We start from the raw sequence: 20,691 nt of genomic DNA on the forward strand, positions 1-20,691 counted from the left end.
GCTGCTCACTCCCCTTCGCAACCCCGGGACTGCTGCGCAGAAAGCCTAAAGCTATTTTGATTAAAGGGCGGGGGGGCACACTCCAAAAACTTTTCAGGTGCCCCCTTTTTTTTTCCCCGAGGGCACCAAAACACAAATTATACAAGTGCCCCCTGGCTAAAAGAGGGCGGGGGGGCACTAAAACCGACAAACATAGACAAATTAAACTTTAAACATTCCGTGGTTCAAATTAAAATTTTGTTGCCGGGGGTGATGATGCACTCCAGTCCTTCCAGCGCCCACCTCTCGCAGAAGGCCGCAAGCGTACTGGTGGACACCGCGTGCTCCATCTCCAGGGACACCGTGGTTCGCAGAAAGCCTACAGTGACTCTTATTCAGCCACCAGGTGTTTAATTGAGCAGTGCATCGGGATCTTTAAACAGAGGTTCCGTTGCCTGGATCGCTCTGGTGGAGTGTTGCAGTACTCGCCTGAGTGAGTCTCCCTATTCGTGGTCATCTGCTGCATGCTTCACAACCTGGCAATCAGTGAGGGGTCAGGTGTTGGAGGATGAGCCCCAGTACCATATGAGGAGGAGGACCAGGAGGAGGAGGTGCAGAAGCACGACGCGCACGAGGAGGAGGAGGCGCCAGAGGAGGACCAGGAGGTAGTGTCACCATCCAAACCCTGCAAGGGAAGTGCAGGACTTGTTTCCGATGAGCTCATGCCCACTTCACCCTTCATCTTTGCATCTCTATGGCCATCCCAATGAGCCCTGTCACACATCATTGCCCACAGTGAAACGAGAGACCTGCACAGAAATGGGGACACAAAATAAAGATTTATTACACAAGAAAGAAAGGTGTAAAATAACATACACACAATCATTTCTCACCCTTGTGCATCTACTTACAACCTCTCTTATGCAAGCCTATTCTCGAACTACACTGCAGTGTCTCCCCTGTGGCAGTGTCTCCCCTGGGTCTGGGAAGGCTGCTGTGTTTCAGGTGTTGAAACTACAGATGCCCTTCTCGGACGCTCTCGACCAGCACTGGCCCTGGAACGGCCGGCTGCAGACGTGGCAGCGCCCTCCTCGGTGCGTTCAGGCGGCCTTGGCTCGGGCAAGTCCATGCTTGCCGGCAATGTCGGAGTGGCAGGTCTGGGGTTAGGACTGCTGTGATCCTGAGAAACCACATCATCATCCTGGTCCGGGGAGCCTGCACCACTCCCTGGGGCAGCACCTTACCATCGCCACCAATCTGAGGGAGCACAGGTCGGTGGTGTGGCGCGATACCGGCCCGTCCCCCTGTGGACCGTGGTGGACTCAGCCACAATGGCAACAGTCAGATCTCGCGTAGCATCCAGCTGAGACTGCATGAGAGCAGACACGGTCTCGATGCCACCAGAGACGACAGCAGTAAGATGTCCGTGACCTGTTGCCCAGAGTGCATGAGAGCATTGTGAGCTTCCAGAGCAGCGACCATCCTCTCCAAAGCTGCACTCAGACACTCGTTCCCTTGCGCCTGTGCTGTAATGGCAGCTGCCACATCGCCAACGAGACGTGGCATCACAGCTGGATCCGCACGGTCACTCTGGGAGTCTACCATCGTCTGCACACTGGCAATGATCGGCTCCATGGTGTGTGCCGTGCTGTCCACAATGCGGGAGGTGGACTCCTCCACACTCCTGACCACTTCCGACAGCCTGTCCAGCACCCTTGCCACTGCCCACATCTGGGAATGCATGGCCTCCACCCTTCTTTCATAAGCCTCAACATAGATGGGCTCGTCTGACTCCTCTTCAGCAGAATTTGCATGTTGACTTGCTCCCCAGCGAGATGGCACCAGAGTTTGTCTTTGCCCTTCACCATGCTGCAGCCCGCTAGGCCCCTGTGCATCATCCAATGCAGACCTCTCTGCTAAATCTAACCTTCCTGACCGCATACTCCCAGGATCTGAGCTGGCGCATGCGAGTGTAGGAAGCAGTGACAAGGTGCTGGCAGCAGTGTCACCTTCTTCCTCAGTCTCATCGGACACAGCACCAATAGATGGAATGGCCTCCAGAGTGTTGTCCTGGCTATGGCTCCCAGTGGCCTCAAGGCTGTCGTTGTGGCTTTGGATCCCAGTGACCTCAAGGGTCTTTCTCTGCCTTTAGATCCACGTGTCCTTAATTCTGTCATCCTGGCTTTGCGTCCCAGTCACATCAGCGGTCTCTCCCTGGCTTTGGCTCCCAGTGTCCTCGATGCTGTCATCCTGGCTTTGGCTGACATTTGGGGCCTCATCTGCAATCATAAATGGAACAAGGGCTCCCGTGAGGGTGAGGTAGGGCATTGCACCTTGCAGCCTGTAACTTGCACACTATCATAAGCAAAGGCATGGTTGACGCTGGCACTTTCAGGGAGAGATGGCATTAAAGGAAGGCTTTCACTTACCGATGCTGCCCAGCAAGATCCACACGACTGGCAGCCATAAGTAAGGCAAAATGTGGGCCCACTAGCCGCTGAACCCTTTCTTCCAGATGAGTGAACTGCTGGATCTTTGACTCGCCATCACCAGTTCTCTGTTGCTCTAAACGGTTGTGAGAAACCTTCGCCTGCAAAGCCAATAAGGTTTGTTGAGTCGCAGTGTCATGAGGCCTCGGCAAAGAGTGCAAATGTGTGTCCATTACATGCAGCTGTAACTGCGACATGAAAGGGAGTCTCTATTGCGAGAATGCCCACATATATTTGTATGTTTATACAGGCCTCAACAATCAAATGTTGCTTCAGTGACTCTATAGTGAAGGTGGGAAATAAGAGAAGGTGAAGGAGAGGGTCGCAGAAGGAAGGTCAGGAGTTGGAGGAACATGTACTCACTTTCATCAGGCGAATGATGTCATTGAGCCTTTTGCGGCATTGGGTGGCAATGGGGTCGTGAATGGAGGTCCCCGAGACATCCGCAGTGATCTCTCTCCAGGCATTAAGGAGCACAGCGTGAGTTGGTCGGCCTGTGTCGGGGGAAAGAACATGCCTCTTTCCCTCCACAGCCTCGATGAGGGTCTCGAGTTACGCATCAGAAAATCTGTTGGCCCTCCTTGCTCCTCCTGGATTCGCCATGCCTTCGATTCAAACTGATTCCCTGCTCAGGGCCCAGCTGCAAACTTTGCCCTTTGAGAAGGCCAGGGAGCAGCTGGCTCGTTAGCAGCAAATCAGCGGCAGTTGAATTTCGCGGCCCTATCGGCCACTCCACACCCAGACCGCTGCAAACAGCCCATTCCCGCCACCAATACCGAGCCACTCCTTTTTACCAACAAAAACTGCTGTATTTCCTGGCTGTCGCATTCATTGCGGCGGTAATGAACAGCAAAAAGGAATAGGTGCGCCTCGTTTCGGGCGGTGGGCAATTTTGGTCCCCTCATCTCTTGCATAATTGTGCTCAGCATTTTCTTCCCCCTTGTCTCACTGTATTTGGCTGGTAACCAGGGTATTTTCACCTTTTTTTCAGTGCCGCTTTATAATATTCTGATGTCTGCACTGTTTGGTGATGAAAGCCTATGTTTTAGTCGTATAAAATCTAATCATTCATGAAGGATACGAGAATGATTAATTGTTTTTGTATCAGAAAATTAAAGTTATTCAGTTTATTTCTAGTCTGTTTCAAGAATGAAATTATGAACAGTAATGAATTTATCTGAACTAAAGAAAATTGAAAAATGATCGTAGATTAATCAATAAACCATTTCAGGAGATATTAAGTATGGAACAAAGATATTATATTACTGTTGAATAAATGAATCAAGATGACTTGCATATAACATAAACAGGCCTAATTTACAACGGTAATATAAATCTTGGCAAGATGACCAGCACAAAGAAAAGCAAATTAATTCTTTAAATGTTACTGCAGCAGTTAACGTATGGCTTATTTATCATCTAGTTTCCTTTAGTACATTATTTCAAATATTTTAGAATTTCACTGGGAATATATTGCACAACTGAATTACTGTTAATAAATTGATGGTTAAAAAACAGTTTTAGTGCAGTTAGCATCACATCAACTCAAACTTTGGCTTAGATTTTTGTCTGCACCTCCTGGGCGGTATCTGGTGGAGCAGATTGCCCGCACTTATAGAGCCTTTGAAATCAATGAAATGAAAATCGTGTGGCTTCTTCAAAGGACAGGTGATCAGCTTTGCCTGAATACTGCCCAGGTGGTGAAGACAAAGCCGACCCCTCTGACTTTGGTGTGAAGATATTGAATTTAGGTAGTCTCACAAAGTGCTAGTTTCACACTGGTTGCAGTATAATTGTGACCAGTGAGAAGTGAGGTTTGTTTTAAAAGTTTTATTTTAACCTCAGACATTTTTAATATTTCTAATATTCTGTTGGTTGCTAAAACTTAACAAGCAGAGCTTCGTACATACATTCTTCTTCCATTTTCTCTGACATGAAAGCCATGTGGAGCTGGCAGTAAAACGTGACTCTGTTGACATTTTGCTAAACAAGTGTCAGTCTCAAACTGTAATCTGTACTATAGCAGGACCCTTCTTACTTTATTTGAAAATGGGATAAACTGATAATATGAATCTCTTTCTCTCTTTCTTTCTCTCTCTTTCTCTCTTTCTTTCTTTCTCCCTTCCTTCCTCTCTTTCTCCCTTCCTCTCTTTCTCCCTTCCTTCCTCTCCTTCCTCTCCTTCCTTCCTCCCTTTCCTTCCTACATTATAAATAAAAGTTGTTGTTGTTGTTACATTACAACAGTGACACTCCAAAAGTACTCCATTGGCTGTAAAGCGCTTTAAGACATCTGATGGTTGTGAAAGGTGCTATATAAATCTAGTCTATTATCTTCCTTTCCTTTTCTTTCTTTCCTTCCTTCCTTCCCTCTTTTCCCCTGTTCCCTCTGCCCTTTTTCACCCCCTCTCCTTTCTGTGCCCTTAAAATGCTTGTTATTATTCTGTGTGCTGATCTCTAATTTCAAGCTCTATGTGTCTTGCTCATTGGCTGTAGCGTCTGAAGTCTGAACTCAATGATATGAGACTGAAGGTGGATGCAGTGCGTGACCAGGCCCTGGAGCTGATGACAAACCGTGGTGATCACTGCAGGGAAGTAGTGGAGCCCAAGCTGGCAGAGCTTAATCAGAGGTTTGATGCCATCTCGCACAGAATAAAAACTGGCAAGGTAGGTAGATCTGTTCACACAGAAGACCAAATGCATTTTAATATCAGATGGTTAGAGTCTGGATTGTTGTTTTGACTGCTACACTTTAAAAGTGTCAAGGAGGTTTGCCTGCAATCAAAAAAAAAAGATCTTCTATTTATTGATTGCTCTTTTAATCTAGTAAACTTTATAAATGTAATCATTTAAGTGTGGAATTTAGCCATAGTTTTCAGTAATACTGTATGAGTTCTGAAATTATGCTGTGGGATCTTAGCGTAGTACACTATGGGCTGGACTTTTGGCTTTGATGTTTCGGGGCGGTAATGGTGGCAGGGCGGTAAAGTTTGCGCCCGAGAACAGTTTGTGCCTTAGTCATCAAAATTGGACAACTGGGACCTGAGTCAGGGGGTGCAGCGCTAAGGGAGGCATTGTACACCTCTCTTGGGGCGTTAGCATGGGAAAATCCCGAGCTAAAGAGCCAAGGAGTGCTCCGAGAGACGCCTGGGGAGAAAAAAGCCCTGAAAAAACCCCCCACAAAAACATTCCCAATACATAAGCCACGCCACCACAACTTAAATCGCTAAAACAATTAAAAGAACAAGCAATCACACTTGCCTTAGGACAGTATTACTTACCTCCCTGCAATGCGTATAGGTCGGGTCACCCGTTTTCCCAGGCGGTCACTGAGGGGCGGGCTGCAGGGTGTACGGGTCAGGCGGGAGTCAAAAAGCGCACTGGTGTTGTAACCATGGACGTTGCACACTGGTGCAGCTCTTCCGGGCGGCATTGTTCCACGCCGCCGCAAAAATAGCCCCGAAAACCCCCGCGGGGCGCGGGAGACTGACCGCCTGCCCAGAAGGCCTCATTGCCGCCCCTCTGGGGTGAAAAACGGACCAGAAAATCCGCCCCAATGTGTTCATCAGAAATTCCTTTCCACTTTTTCAGTTACTATATTAACCATTCATTTTAAACAGCCTCCACTTATGTAGAGGGGAGTCAGTTTCAAACAAATTAGTCAAATTTTCCGATGTTAATATCTCAGTGTGATTTCAGAGCTTTAAACATTATATATTCTCACATGGACAGTCTAATATTCTATAAATAACTGTAAACACAGAAATAACATTGTTAGAATAATCCTGTTCAGGTCTTGTGGAATTGTTCTTTGTTATACATCCTCATAAACCCATTACCATTGCTTAGCTGCTGAAATATTCTCCACTAACCTATGCATGATAAAGAATCTCTGTCCATTTCCATTAACCCATGCATGGTGTGGATGAAGAGCTGTTGTGTTAAGTGTTGTGATAATCTTCTTACTATTTCACTGGAATAGCCTTCCATTTCACATGGTGTTTGAGGGCTTCTTTCTGTATGGGAGATGAACATTCAGTTTTTGAGGGCTGGCAACTTCTTCACCTGATTTTCATCCTATTTGAGTTGAGCATTCAGCCCTGTTTCTGGCTGGTGTGCAGAAATGCAATTGCTGTTCTCAGAGGTGTGCATTTTTATTAACTGCACACAGTCATTGTAACATTTCTTAGTATTTTCACTCATTACTGTAGCTAACATTATTCCTAAACTGTCATTTTCAGCTACTAACCTTTTTTTCCTACTTTGATGTATGCAACAATCACAACACAAAATAAAATCGGAACGTTTTTCTCATGTAGTCAGTGTGTGAATTTGTTAAGAGTTGCTATCCTGGTTCAAATGTTTACAGTTTGTATTTTTAAAAATATAGCTCTGATTGTTTTTCAAAAAATACATTACCTATGATTCGCCACTCTATTTAACTGCCATGTGTTTCGCTGTGCTATTCACTGGGATTCCGAGGGGCTGCTTATGATGATGATGATGATCACTGGAGATTATTTGTTGAGAAATCAAGTTGAGGCTCACTGTGCAGGATAAAATCAAGGTTAAAAAGCATAGGAGTGAAGATAAGGTACTGAGAGGGAAGGCTGAAAAAAGACTCATATTTATATAACACCCGAACACATCTCAAAAGCCCTTTACATACAATGAAGTGCAGACACTTGACAGATCGCAAATTCTGGATTTTCGCGCATGCGCATCATATGCGGAAACCCGCAACTTGTGGGGCACTTACAATGGTGTATGCAGCCCCGTAAAATCCAGCCACAAACTCTACAGCTCAGAAATGGGCCATTCAGCTCAACTGGTCTATGCCGGAGTTTATGCTCCACGAGCTTACTCCCACCAGCTGAACATGTGAATTTATCATAAGGCAAACCTGCATGCTATCACTTTACTGTTTTTATTTCAGTGTTGCGAAAATTTATGACTTAGGTGATTCTTATTATGCTTATGGGGATTCCGTACATAAATGGAATCTCCACAAGCATAATGGGAATCCCCCTTTGTCATTGATTGGGCCGGCCCTCGTGATTCCCAGGGATGCTTGCGAACCACATGCACCCCGGGATACGTGGGCCTTTACGCAGGCCTACGCCTGCAGGCCCAGGAGCACGCGTCTTCAAAGGTCTGGAGCAATCCGGTGGCTGAAGAGTTTTCTCAGGGTTCGGAGGCATTCGCCCGCGGTAAGCCTACCACTGCAGTTTCCACCCCTATGTAATTCTATGTAACTAATGGGGCAACCAGACATTCCCTGGGAGAGAGGGGAAATCAGACATAATCCCTACCAGATTTCAATCAGGCATTTCCTAGACATCGGTCACAGAGTAATATTGGCAAAGACCTGTGAACATGCTTTGTGCTGCAGTAAGAGTTATACAGGAGTCTTCTCACGATCTTTGCATTCTACTTGCAAAGCCATTTTAAAATGTGCTTTAACTCAGCTAATTTGTAATGCTGTAACTCATGTCTCCATTTCCACGGTTATTTTTTAAGGCCTTTTCCAGCTGAAGCCTGCAGAATCAAAAGAAAAATGTTTTAAAATTCATTATAAACACGTAATAAAGCACAAGTTAGTCTTAAATCATGTAGGTTGAATTTGGAAACAATATCCAACACCACAACAACCTACACTTATTTACTCATTAATGCTGATGTGTTTCAAAATAAATTTTGTTTAAATGCGGGTTTTTTTAAAATTTGCTGAAGTGTAATTATGGGAATCCAGGACAATTATTTTTTGTGTGATAAACGTGGAGTGTGCTGTAGAATGAGGGTTAATGAATTTATTGTGCCCTCGAAATGTGGTTTCCTGAATCTTCCTGCATCAATTCTTAGTTGTACTTCCTTTTCCTCACATGCTTGCCTTTCAGCAACCAGTGCTAGAGCATGTATCTGTTTCCCCGGTAACAGTCGGGATGGAGCTTGATGAACTGAAAAACCAGAAGAGTTTTCTCGCTGTGCAACAAAAGGTGCAGCAGCAGGTATGATGGGTTAGCAGCTGGTACAGTGGTTGGTTAAAGCAAAGTAGAACATCTGCTGAGTGGGAGCAATGACAGGCTGGTCCAGTGATGACACAGTGCTGCTCAATGAATCTACACAACAACAGACTTCGGATTGATGGATGTCATTAGCACTTAACTATGAAAGTTCGAAGAGCATCTGTTGTGTTGTTGGATAGGTATGAGCTGCACTGTGTCTCTGACACATCTCTTTAACATTCTGATCTCAGCTCTCCAGGTGATACTTGCACTGATAAACACAGTATAACTGACTGGAATTCTTTACCCTCGCAGGAATCCTGTTTTGAAGTTAGACAAAAAAAAATTGAGTTGGGCAAAGAAAAGTGATTCTTGAATTATCGGGTTAGTGAGGATAAAGTGTTTTCAATTTTTTTGCAAAAGTTTAATTTTTAAAGCAAAGCTGATGTTGAGACCATCTCCTTAGATGTATTTGAACTTCCCTCCCCTGATGCAGTCTGGTAGTTTCAGAGTAGAGCATCACATTCCTTGAATACAGGCCTTGACTGATACTCACATGTGGTTGTGCCCTCATTGGTCACATTGTCCAGATCTTAGATTAGACTAAATAGAGATATTGTGCTATTCATATCTGATACATATACCAGTGTCAGCTTTCCATGATGTACATTTTACTTTACAGATTTTAACAATACTGTGGCAAAACAATGTGAAGAATCTGAAAATGTGGTTAGAGAACAGAAAACAGAGAGTAGGGATTAAAGGGAGTTACTCAGACTGGCAAAAGGTGGGAAGTGGTGTTCCATAAGGCTCGGTGCTGGGACCACTGTTGTTCACATTTACATAAATGATTTGGACTCCGGAATCAGAAGTACAACTTAAAAATTTGAGGACAACACCAAATTGGGGTGTATAGTTCATACAGAGGAGGACTGCAACAAAATACAGTAAGATATTAATAACATTTCAGAATGGGTGAACTGGCTTTTTCAGTGTTAAGTTTTGCGCTGTGAGGGGGCCGCACACCCCCAAAAAATGAGGGGCAATATTGGTGAGGGGTAATCTGATGGAGATCGTTAAGATTTTGAAAGGATAGACGTAGAGATGATGTTTCCTCATGTGTTTATCCAGCATTAATGCATTTCTGTGAAAGCTAGATAAACACACGAGGGAGAAAGGAATAGAAGGATATGTTGATGGGGTTAGATGAAGGAGGATGGGAGGAGGCTCGTGTGGCACATAAACACAGGCATGGACCTGTTGGGCCGAATGGCCTGTTTCTGTGCTGTAACTGCTATGTAATACCATTAATAATTTTTAATGATCGGAGTAGCAACATTAATATATTTTAAAAAGATACATATTTCCATTAAACTAGTATGTCATAATCTAGCAATATCCCTTAAATTACCTGGGTAAGTATTTTTTCAATTTACAGCAGAGAAACTAATGGAAAGGATTTGCTCTTTTTTTTAAGCATAATTGTTAATATGCCCTCTGTACTCATTTATGATTTGACTACAAATATGGAATGGAGAAAATTTTCCCTTAAGAATCCTAAGATAAAATGTTCTCATTATACAAGTGCTTGGACCTATTGATGGACTTTCTCAGTCAGGCCTTGCATTTGTTACAGACATGATCTTGAACTGCAAACTGATAGTTTTCACTGTTTATTTAAATACAAAGAAGATTTTAAAACACCAGACTCCATTCATTTTTTTACAGTAGTTTATACTCTGGATATCTTTACCTTTGTGCCTTTGTATATGCTTAACAGTTTCTACATGATTTATCTAAGTAGTAGAATCCCATCTCTTACTCTCCTCACTGTCTTGCTTGCTTCTTTTGGTGAAGCTTAAGCTTTTGGAAAGTCAACAAACATCGACTCAGGAATTGAAGGAAACCTACCGACTGACTAGTTTATCAACCATTCGTTCAACTTCAACCTTTGGTTCCTCTCTGCATCCCTCTCCTTTTCCTGGCCCACCTCAGGCAAGAAGTCACCAGGTTACACATTTGACGTGCTCTTTCACAGGGATAGACCTAAGGTTTTGAAAATATGTCATATTGCAAATGGTAAAGAAGACTACTCATTTGGTTACTATTCTACACTGTTCAGTCAGCTAATTTCCAGCCTGCTATTTTGAGAATGCTTTGCTCAGGAATTAATAATAACTATGAGCGATTGTAAAAGTCTTGGTTATTCTGAAAACCATTCAGGGTCAGCCCCATTGCTGAAGGTGACATTAATCAGTGAGAGATAACCGCTCCCTTTATTGGATTAATTAGGCTTAAAAATGGGGAATAGTTTTTTCGAAGTCTTTTGAAAGATTCATCATCGCACAGTAAAGTTATTTATCAGATTTTATCCCACTATTTTTTATTTGAGTTGGAAAACAATATTCAGCTGTCATATTGTTTCTTTTCCTTCAAAGTATCATATTGAAAATGACCCGTGGCTCATCTGAGCTCTTCCCCCTCCCATAACTGCAATGATCCCACTTGGATAGAAGTATCAACTGGCTAGTACAGTGTTCACACTGCAGTGATTTATTTGAGAATAGTGTGGCACTTTGGGAGGAAAACAGCAGTGTGTAATAGATATGATATACATGTATTTTTTATGAATCTTTAAAGTTTGAAATACAGTTTGTGTTTGCCACCCGAGGGAAATACTGTCTCTTCTCAGCTGGTGGATTACTGTAGTAAATGTGGTCAGCCAGGACTAAAAGTTTTACATCTGAACCACGGTAATGCATTTCTGCACTGAGCCGTAAAATGTAACAAGACATTGTTTTGTGATTATTAGAATCCTCAATCTCTGTGCCAACATTTTCCTTTACTGATTCATCTAGGGTTGACCTTTTCCTATAGAAATGTCCACAGATTTGAAAGGAATTACAGGGCTAAAGAGGTGCAATGTTGCCAAAAAGTTAATTTGAAAAAAAAAGTGGCAACAAATCTGTGATTTAATTAAAGATCAGTGATCTACACATTTGCTAATTTGACTGTTATTGTTCCAAAATGCTTCAAAGTGGTAACTCTCCCTGTTTCCAAATGCATCCATGACTAGAATTTAGTTGGCTTCCCAGTGTACGACACTGTCATCTTACAGAAGAGCTTTGAATAAACACATTTCGGATGATTTCATTGTTCAATCTTCAGGTCCCACAGTTCTTTATTGTGTACTTGTCGATAATTATATAGACTTTGTTTGTTCATGTAATGAAAGCATTTGCTGTGATTAGAAAGACAGATCAAAATACTGACAACAATTACTAATTCAAGCCTAATCTTATTTTTGTGGCAATGCAAATTCTACCAGAGAGCATAGATAAAAAGTCAGTCTCAAAGTTGGCCTGATTCATTTACTTAGTGCTATCCCTGATGAGATGCTGTGTGCACAGAATCTAACCGCAGTCTATTCTTGGTTTTGTTGTGGGTTCATGATATGCAGCTGCCTTCCATTCTCATATCCTCTCTCTCGCTCTCTCTTTCCATTCAAATTTGGCCAACTTATTAACCAATGGTATTTGGTTGGCTGTCTGATATTTAACTTCCTTTCAATTACTACTAATATGTGTCATTGCATTGCGATAGTGTTTTAGTTTACACTGTCAGTTTTCTTATTGCTGACCTTAAAAGGTACTGTGTCAAAACAATTTTAATAAATGTAATATTCCTAGAAGGTTAGTATGCAGGTACAGCAAGTAATCTGGAAGGCAAATGGAATGTTGGCCTTTATTGCAAGGGGGATAGAGTATAAAAGCAGAGAAGTCCTGCTACAACCGTACAGGGTATTGGTGAGGCCATACCTGGAGTACTGCGTACAGTTTTGGTCTCCGTATTTAAGGCAGGATATACTTGCATTGGAGGCTGTTCAGAGAAGGTTCACTAGGTTGATTCCAGAGATGAGGGGGTTGACTTATGAAGATAAGTTGAGTAGGTTGGGTCTATACACATTGGAGTTCAGAAGAATGAGAGGTGATCTTATCGAAACATATAAGATAATGAGGGGGCTCGACAAGGTGGATGCAGAGAAGATATTTCCACTCATAGGGGACTAAAACTAGGGGACATAGTCTCAGAATAAGGGGCCGCTCATTTAAAACTGCGATGAGGAGGAATTTCTTCTCTCAGAGGGTTGTAAATCTATGGAATTCTCTGTCCCAGAGAGCTGTGGAGGCTGGGTCATTGAATATATTTAAGGTGGAGATAGACAGATTTTTGAGCAATAAGGGAGTAAAGGGTTATGGGGAGCGGGCAGGGAAGTGGAGCTGAGTCCATGATCAGATCAGCCATAATCTTGTTAAATGGTGGAGCAGGCTCGAGGAGCCAGGTGGCCTACTCCTGCTCCTATTTCTTATGTTCTTATATTCTGGAAAAACCACATACTGAGCATACATATGAAAATATTGTCACGAGGTTGCAGATGGGAAATGCAGAGCACAGTCTCCTATCGGGTAAAACCCCGGGGTTGCAGCCATTCCGCCAGGCTCTTGGATCTTTCATCGCCAAAGAATACAGCTGCCTTCGTCACAGAGTATCAAGTATTCTCTTATTTAGTCTGGGTTTTCATGTCCTTTTTTCAGATTTGTAAGGAATCTAAGGTGTCGACAGTGGCGGTCACTGAGCAGCAAACAGCCAGAAACTATCCTACTTGGTGATCCTTTTCAAAACAAGGAGACAAAGGAAAGAAAAACTAAGCTCTTTAGGTCACTTTCCTTCCACCCCCATAGCTTCCATTTCTGTCATCAATGGGTTTCCCATGGAAATGCCCAGATATTTGAGCTCTTCAGATGAGGATGACTAGCAGATGAAGGTCATGCTGCGCCAGAGGTTTTCTGTGCCCACCAATGAGTACCCCTCACACCCTTATCTACCAACAGAGGTGTATAGATGCTGCTTTGACGAACAATTAATATGTCCAGAGGCTTCAACTCTCAAGAATGGTTGTGACAGCAGGCTAAACGACACACATGTGTGAAGATTTGACTAACCATCATGCTGGATGGGTCCTCATAAACACTAATCATGGGATGTCATAAAGGATTCATGCACGAGTGATTATCAGCCAGCAAAATGTGATTGGTTACACCTGCCAAGGTGACACCAATCATATTTGAAGGATTTGTCGCACCTACCTCCTAATGACTGCAGTGAGTTGACTTCATGGATCTGGTTCAGCAGAGAGTCTGATGTAGAGTCACTGTGGCCTTAACCCTAGCTCCACCTCCTTCCAAGCATGTTAAAAAGTGAACTTCTGAGGCAAATAGGGCCATCCTTGCAGCATCACCTCCACTTCATCTGTCATCAAATAGGTTGGTCAGATGCTAGTTTCTCCATCATTTATCTGCAGCTCTTGCCTGCGCATTGAGTTTCCTTAATTGGTTGGGCGTCGCGGAGGCCAATATCCCACATGTTTGCCGCTCAATCCGAAAGCCTCCTCCATTTATTTCTATTAACACGTTACTATTCTGCTGAGTTTTGCATTTGGAACTGACTTGCACCAGTATATGAAAATCAGCTCCCATGTAAGGCACCGTCCATCGATAATGGCATTTTCATATGTGTGCTCTGCATGTGAATTCCCCAGAACATATCACACTGTATGATACTCTTGCAGTTTGCGTAGGTGCATATTGTTAGAAGAATGAAGACGGGCCTATCCGATGGATAATCATGCCTTTTGTCACAAACATATTCAATGTCAGTTCCAAGTCATAAAGGTGTTGTTTGAAGCCAAATAATAGCATCTGCCTGGCTTTGTTATCTGCTTCGCTTACCCTTTCTGCACCCTTGCATGACTGATGGAATCATTTATACATTTAATTCTGATGGAGGGGGAGGAGAGGGGCATGTTTCTCTCGGAAGTTGTGAGCGCCCACTGCTAGTCTAAGTGGGAGACCCTGTAATGGTAATGATCTGTAACTATACTGGAATAGAGAATTTTGAAGTGACTGCTTCAGATCCTGAACTGAAATCACTGTGGTCGGTTATGCCAGTAATTATATATAGACATAAAACCTGTGTGTTTAAGGAATGTATGGTTTGAAATGTTCTATATATTTTCAGTAGAGTCTGTGTCGGTCACCTGCAGTTTTTACTGTGAAACGGACTGTTTGGAGGCAGATGTGCTTACGGATAAAAATTAATTATTGCGTTTTCTTATCCTCCAGGTATCTCCAAAGGAGTTGGAGCAGTTTGATACGAATATGCAGCAAATGCTGGATGTACTTGAAGCAGAAATACAACAAGGAGAGAATCTGAAAGAAGGGGACTTTGAGAAAGATATGGTTAGTTGAGTAGAAGTTAAGCAGTAGCAGTATTAGGTCGAGCTATGCGAGCAAATGCCTAGTTGATGGCAGACCTTCCAACTGGACATTATGCAAAAAAATTAAAGGTGTCTCAATTGGATTGTATTTAACATAATGATGGCTGGTGCAGGATTGATATTCTGTCACTAGATATCACTAGCCTATTCAGAAAATGTTGTTTCCTGTTAAATTATGAAGAATTCTAAGGCTAGAAAATCAGTCATTTCTCCACTGACTCCTTGAATTCAGAGTTTAGGTTTCAGAAACTTGGACCTGGGAATTCAAAGGAACTCCTATGTGTATTAATGCACGAGAATGTGAAAGTGTATATATGAAATCCTTAAATACCCTTGTGTGTCTCAACAAAAATAACCATGTAACATCCTCATTAGAGTGGCCTGGTTAGGTAGCATATATTTGTTTAGATTACAAATGCTGCTCATCTACATTCACCCACATCACTCTGTGATACTCTGCATTCTCTCACAGCAGCTCTGATGAGTGCATCATCAGCTATTTTAAAATTGCATCATTAAAGTTTCAATATGTTGATATAACTAACATTAGATGGGAGGAAAGAGCAAAGAATCCTGAGTTTGAGATGGTTTATCTGAACTGCTGTAACTTTGTTCTTACAGCTATGAAATTGCCCAAATCTCTCAGCAGTCGCACTGATTTGTAACCAACATTTAGCTGTGGATTAGTACGACTATTCCAAAACATATCAAATCCTTGAATTCTCATCTGGTTGTCATTTTGATGTAGGGAGAGGGAGGTAATTGGTACACTATTATTGCACTTCTCAACAGGAATCTACCTCTAAAAGTTCACTTTCAACAGTAAAGATACTTGTTACAATACTGCCTCAGTGCTACAACATGATGTTTGTTTAATGTATAACATAATCAATACTCAGTAAGCCACCTTGCATTCGGCTTCATTCTTTTGAGAAAATAAAATATAAAACTTTTCCCATAAGGGAAATAATTATATCTAACATCACTGAAAGTAACGGAATACTAAAAGTGTACAAAAACATTTTTTTCTTTTCCTGTAGTTATTCTACTGTTACAGATTTTAAAATGGTAAATTATATTTCACCAATAAACATAAGTCACTGACATATGTTTGCAATGTAAGAACAGAGTAATTTTTAGAAACAGGATAAGGTCATTAGGTTCAACAGGCCAGTCATCCTTGCTGTACACACGCACTTCTGGTGTGGGCCGTGCCAAACGCCATTTTGGTGAGGGCAGGAGTTAGGAGCGTGCACTATGTAGAGGAGGCAGATTGTGACATCAATCGGTGTGCAACGCTGATTTGATGCCAGGGCTGCCGTTTTCGCCCTCAGTGCTGGGGCTAATGCCGTGTTTGAACATGTGTTCAGCAGTAGCATATACACACCACCAGCGATATTTAAAGGGATCAGCAATCCTAAGATTAGTTGCTGATTAATTTCTACTGGCTCTGTGTAAGTTTGTAGAAGTGTTTTCCAGAGCTGTTTAAAGTTGGTGAGGTGACGGGACGTGGTGCTGCAATAGAGAAGGCCTTGGTTCTGACTTCAAGGGTATTGATCAGACCACTTGCTTTCAGCCATGGGTGCTCTGGTTGCCATTCCCCTTGGCCTACAGCATGACAGGGAGATGGAGCAGAGGGAATAAAGAAGAGGACAAGCTGCTCGCAGAGGAAGGAGGTGGGGGCCGTGGGGGCAGGGAGGGTTGGAGGAAGAGGAGGAGCAAGTGGAAGGGAGGAGGCAACCAACACATCCTGCCTCCAGCCGGGCTGTCCATGATCGCTGCATTCAACAAGGGTTGAACTGAACACTACCCCAAAGCCCCATTGTACAACAGCCACACACCTTACCATCGCTCTGTTCCAGACCATTACAGAGTCCTTGGGCCCGAAATTCAGTAGCGCTGGAAAGCTGATGTTCCCCCCACCTTTTTGTGGCCATTAGCGGCGAAAATGTTTTGTGGCTGGGCCACCCCATATTCAGCTCCAAAAGTGAACAAATGGGTTCCAGCGCTAATGAACCCTTCCAAGGTATATTTTTCAGCGGTATGGCTGTCTTAATTTGAGCGTTATCACCACTGAGAAATTCAGCATGCAGGTAAGGGTTTCTAACCAGCCAGCTGCTCGCTGGCCTTTTAAAAGGGCAGGGTTTGCAGCAAGGCCCTGAGGGGGTGAAGGAGGTTGGAAGGATGGCCGGTGTAAGGAGAACCAACAGGTTCAGTGATAGGGAGCTGGAGACACTGATGGACAGAAGAAGAATACTGTTTCCTGACGTGGGGAGACCTGGCAGACAGCCAGAACATAATGCATGGAGGGAGATTGCAGGGGAGGTGTCAGGCACCTCCATAGATGTGAGGACGCTGGTCAGTCTGCACCCGTCCCTTCCAGGGTGGCGATGGGTCGACGCCTCCTAGCTCTGGGGCGACGGGGATTCTCCTCCTCCTCCTCCTCCTCCTCAGGTGGTACTGCTGGCTTGACCTGCAGTGGCTGTCCTCTCATGGTGGCCAGGTTGTGCAGCAAGCAGCAGACCACGACGATTATGGGGACGTGTTGAGGAGAGTACTGCAAGGTGCCACCAGAGTGGTTCAGGCACCAGAACCTCTGCTTAAGGATGCCTCTGCACCATGGTGGCACAATGAGCGTCATTGTATGCATGCTCTGGCACTGTCCTGGGGTTCTGCAGAGGATTGAGCAGCCAAGTGGACAGGGGATATCCCTTGTCCCCAAGCAGCCAACCGGAATCCTGATTCGGGCCGGTGAAGATGGCGGGCACACTGGTCTGGTGCAGAATAAACAAATCATGGCTGCTGCCTCCCTTGCCCACTGCCTGCACGGTGCTGCCCTGCTTCTGAGCAGATGTACCAGGTATCGCCCTCCCAACCCTTCTCCCATCCTCAGGGTGAACCATGCCAAGCAGGTCTCTGCAGCCCACAGGCCTCCACTAAAGAGTCAGACCTGAACATTGTACAAAAGTATGTGCAAACCTCTGAGCAGCGCTCAGCAGGTTGAATGGAGCCAAAATAATTAATAAAACTATTAAAAGATAAGTACTGTAATCTTAAATAAAAACACTAAAATTATTCAACTATTCCCCTACCAAAGGGCCCCGATCGCGGCAACACTCCAGCAGTGTCCCGTTCGAGCACCGACTCGAATACCTCGCGGGGCACCGCTCGGAAAAGGCCTACCTTTTTGAAGCTGGAAATCTCTGTCCTTGCTGCTTTTCAGCGGCCCGCACACTGCAGAGCTCTCCACTGGAATGTCTCCTTGACAACGGCTTCACAGCGCCGTTCAAATACCCCCCCCGCTGAGCTAAATATGGCTCGGGGAAGGAAAATCATCCCACCGCACCGGCAGATCGATTTTTTTCAGTCGCCCGCTCAAACCCCACGGTAGCCGTCCCTTTGGGGACGGTGAATTTCGGCCCCCTTATGGCCACAGTGCTGAAATAAAAGCTACCCTAAAAGCAACATTCCAAACCAACTTTATACATCAATCCATCCAATATTATATAACAAAGTCAACTAATCACCATTGTGCATTCCTTAGTGTATGTCTTACAAGTGCCTTTGCCTGTCCTAGTGCTCCTACACAGTGTTACTCCAATGGCTACAGCATGGTTGGTGGAAGGCTGTCGGGGACATTGCAGATGGCCTTGCAGGACAACCTTGAGCAGCTCGGGGCCTAGAAGCCCCGGCTTTGGATTGAACCACCTCGGCATAGGTGGCAGCAGTCTGGGTCGGTTGGCTGACAGGCACTAGCAGGGGCACTGACGGAGTGGCAGTGGTGGGAGGACGAATGCTATCATTCTGAGCGAGGATAGTAGGATCATCCTCCATGCAGCCCATTCCCCCAGGGCATGCCTCAGCATTCCTAGTAATCTGTTGGAGCACAGATTGCTAGACTGCTGTGACACATTGCAAGCCCCTTTCCACGCTGGTAAACGCAGCCATGATGGCAGCAGTCTGAGCTTGTGCGGCAGCAAGCTGCGCCTGCAGGAGAGCACTCTGAGCTTGCATGACATCAGTCTGAACTTCCACTGCAGCAGCCAGACATTGGGCGGTTTCTGCTTGAGCTGCAATGGAAGCTGAGACATCGACCATCAGAGGCTGCATCTTGGTTATGTCCACAAGTGCACTAATGGAGTTGCCCATCACTTCAATGCTGGAAATCATGAGCTCCAAACTCTACACAAAGTCGCTTGCAAGGTTGGTGTCGGACTCCACCATGCTCCCTGACGTTGCACTCGGGCTTTTTTGGCTGGCCTGCCAATGTACGAGGCATTTCATTGTGCATCCCCATCAGCCTTTTTCTGTAGGCCGCATCGAAGTCCTCATCTGTGCCCTCTGCAGCAGAACTCATGTGCAACCTCACCCTCCACTTGTACGACCCTTTCCCCCTGCCCTAGCTGCAGGCCACTCATGCCCGATGTCTCACCACGTGCAGATCCTGTGTCTAACCTATCCTCTAAAGTATGCGGAGTGTCAGTATCTGAGCTGGAGGCTGCGAGTGTGAAATCGAGTATTGGTGCTGTGTCTTCATTATCTATTCCCTGCTTCTCCAGTGCCTGGCCAAGTGGCACTTCTTGGCTATCTGAAAGGAGAAAGGCACAAGGTTATGGTGAGGGGATCATGGGCGGTGGTGGGGGTGGGGGGGCGGGGTGCTGTGGGGAGAATCAAGAGGTGCATGCTTACACCATGTGCAGCTTGTAACTCAGGAGAGTTTGTGGGGTCAGGGTAAAGTGGGATGTGAGAAGGAGGATACCATCATCTTGCATTGTTTCAGACTTGCCATTTGCCACGGGCTCAGCGATGGCCCTCTCAATAATGGTCAGCACCGTCTCCTCCTTCAGGGTACCTGTCCCCCGTGGTTAGGTCCTGCTGTCTCCAGTTGTGAACCACCTTGTCCTGCAAGAGAAAGGGAAGTGTGCCAGTGAGTGTGGTGCAATGTGTTTGGCTGATGTGCCTGTCAGGTTGAATAGCTAAAAGTGTGTATTAGCTGTGAGATGTGAGTATGAGCAGTGGTAAGTGTTTGAGGGTGAGTAAAAGGTATGAATGTGAGGTATGAGTTGTTTAATAGAGATTGTTGGTAGGTGAGTGATGGTGTGGTGCATTGAGCAGTGTATGAGGCTAGTGGTGCAGATGGTGGGATAAGGCATTTGAAGATGAATTCACTGACCTTGACCACATGAGGTCATTAAACTTCTTCCTGCACTGCGTCCAGGTCCTCGGGGCCACACTGCTCGCATTGACCACAACGACTATCTGCCCCCATTGCCTTTTCTGCATTTGCCTGGAGGGCCTCTGGGCCCCCTTTGGAAACAGGTCCTCGCTCCTCCTGTCCACCTCTTTGCACCAAGGCCTCCAGTACTGCACCGGAGAACCTTGGAGCACGCTCTCTCTCCTGTTGTGACATCAGTTGTCCTTTTTGCAGCTCTGACTCTGTTCCCCAGCCAGTTGAATCACCTGCTGCAGCCAGAATACACTTCCTCTTTAAGAGGTGCTGACAATCTTTAACAAGTGCAGGCCAGCTTTAATTGGTGCTCGACTCAGGAACGTGGGCCCCCTGCTGAGTGTGCAGCCACTCTGCAGCGCATTCAGCACTGGGCTACACGCTATGATTATATTAATCAACAGACAGCATGAAGTCAGTGTGCTGCTGCAACCCACATCTGTTTTGGGGGGCAAACGAGTTTCTAGATGTCTATATTTAAAAAACAAAGTTTAGCATTTAATCCATGAGCAAATATATATTTGGGAAATTATAGAGCAAAATCTAGCAAAATGCTGTAAAGCTCTGCAAAAGGAAAAGGTCAGAGTATGGCAAATGATTATTTTGTCATATCTAAGTAGAGACTGTTCAACAGCATCTTTTGCAGAGTTTGATAAG

General features: G+C 44.8%; 1 protein-coding gene across 12 annotated transcripts in view; it reads left to right on the forward strand.

Annotated features, from left to right (window-relative positions):
• Window positions 1-20,691, forward strand: part of dmd (dystrophin) — a 2,299,423-nt gene that overhangs the window by 1,200,258 nt on the left and 1,078,474 nt on the right. For 8 of the 12 annotated variants that reach the window (XM_070893344.1, XM_070893337.1, XM_070893339.1 and 5 more), the window contains 4 exons: window positions 4,962-5,132; window positions 8,363-8,473; window positions 10,328-10,480; window positions 14,653-14,769. In XM_070893344.1, the coding sequence (XP_070749445.1) occupies window positions 4,962-5,132; window positions 8,363-8,473; window positions 10,328-10,480; window positions 14,653-14,769 (552 nt within the window). The remainder of the gene's footprint in view (window positions 1-4,961; window positions 5,133-8,362; window positions 8,474-10,327; window positions 10,481-14,652; window positions 14,770-20,691) is intronic. The other 4 variants (XM_070893347.1, XM_070893349.1, XM_070893340.1 and 1 more) reach the window with 3 other exon arrangements.

The sequence above is a fragment of the Pristiophorus japonicus genome, chromosome 11 (genome assembly GCF_044704955.1).
Source record: "Pristiophorus japonicus isolate sPriJap1 chromosome 11, sPriJap1.hap1, whole genome shotgun sequence".
Classification (NCBI taxonomy): domain Eukaryota; kingdom Metazoa; phylum Chordata; class Chondrichthyes; family Pristiophoridae; genus Pristiophorus; species Pristiophorus japonicus.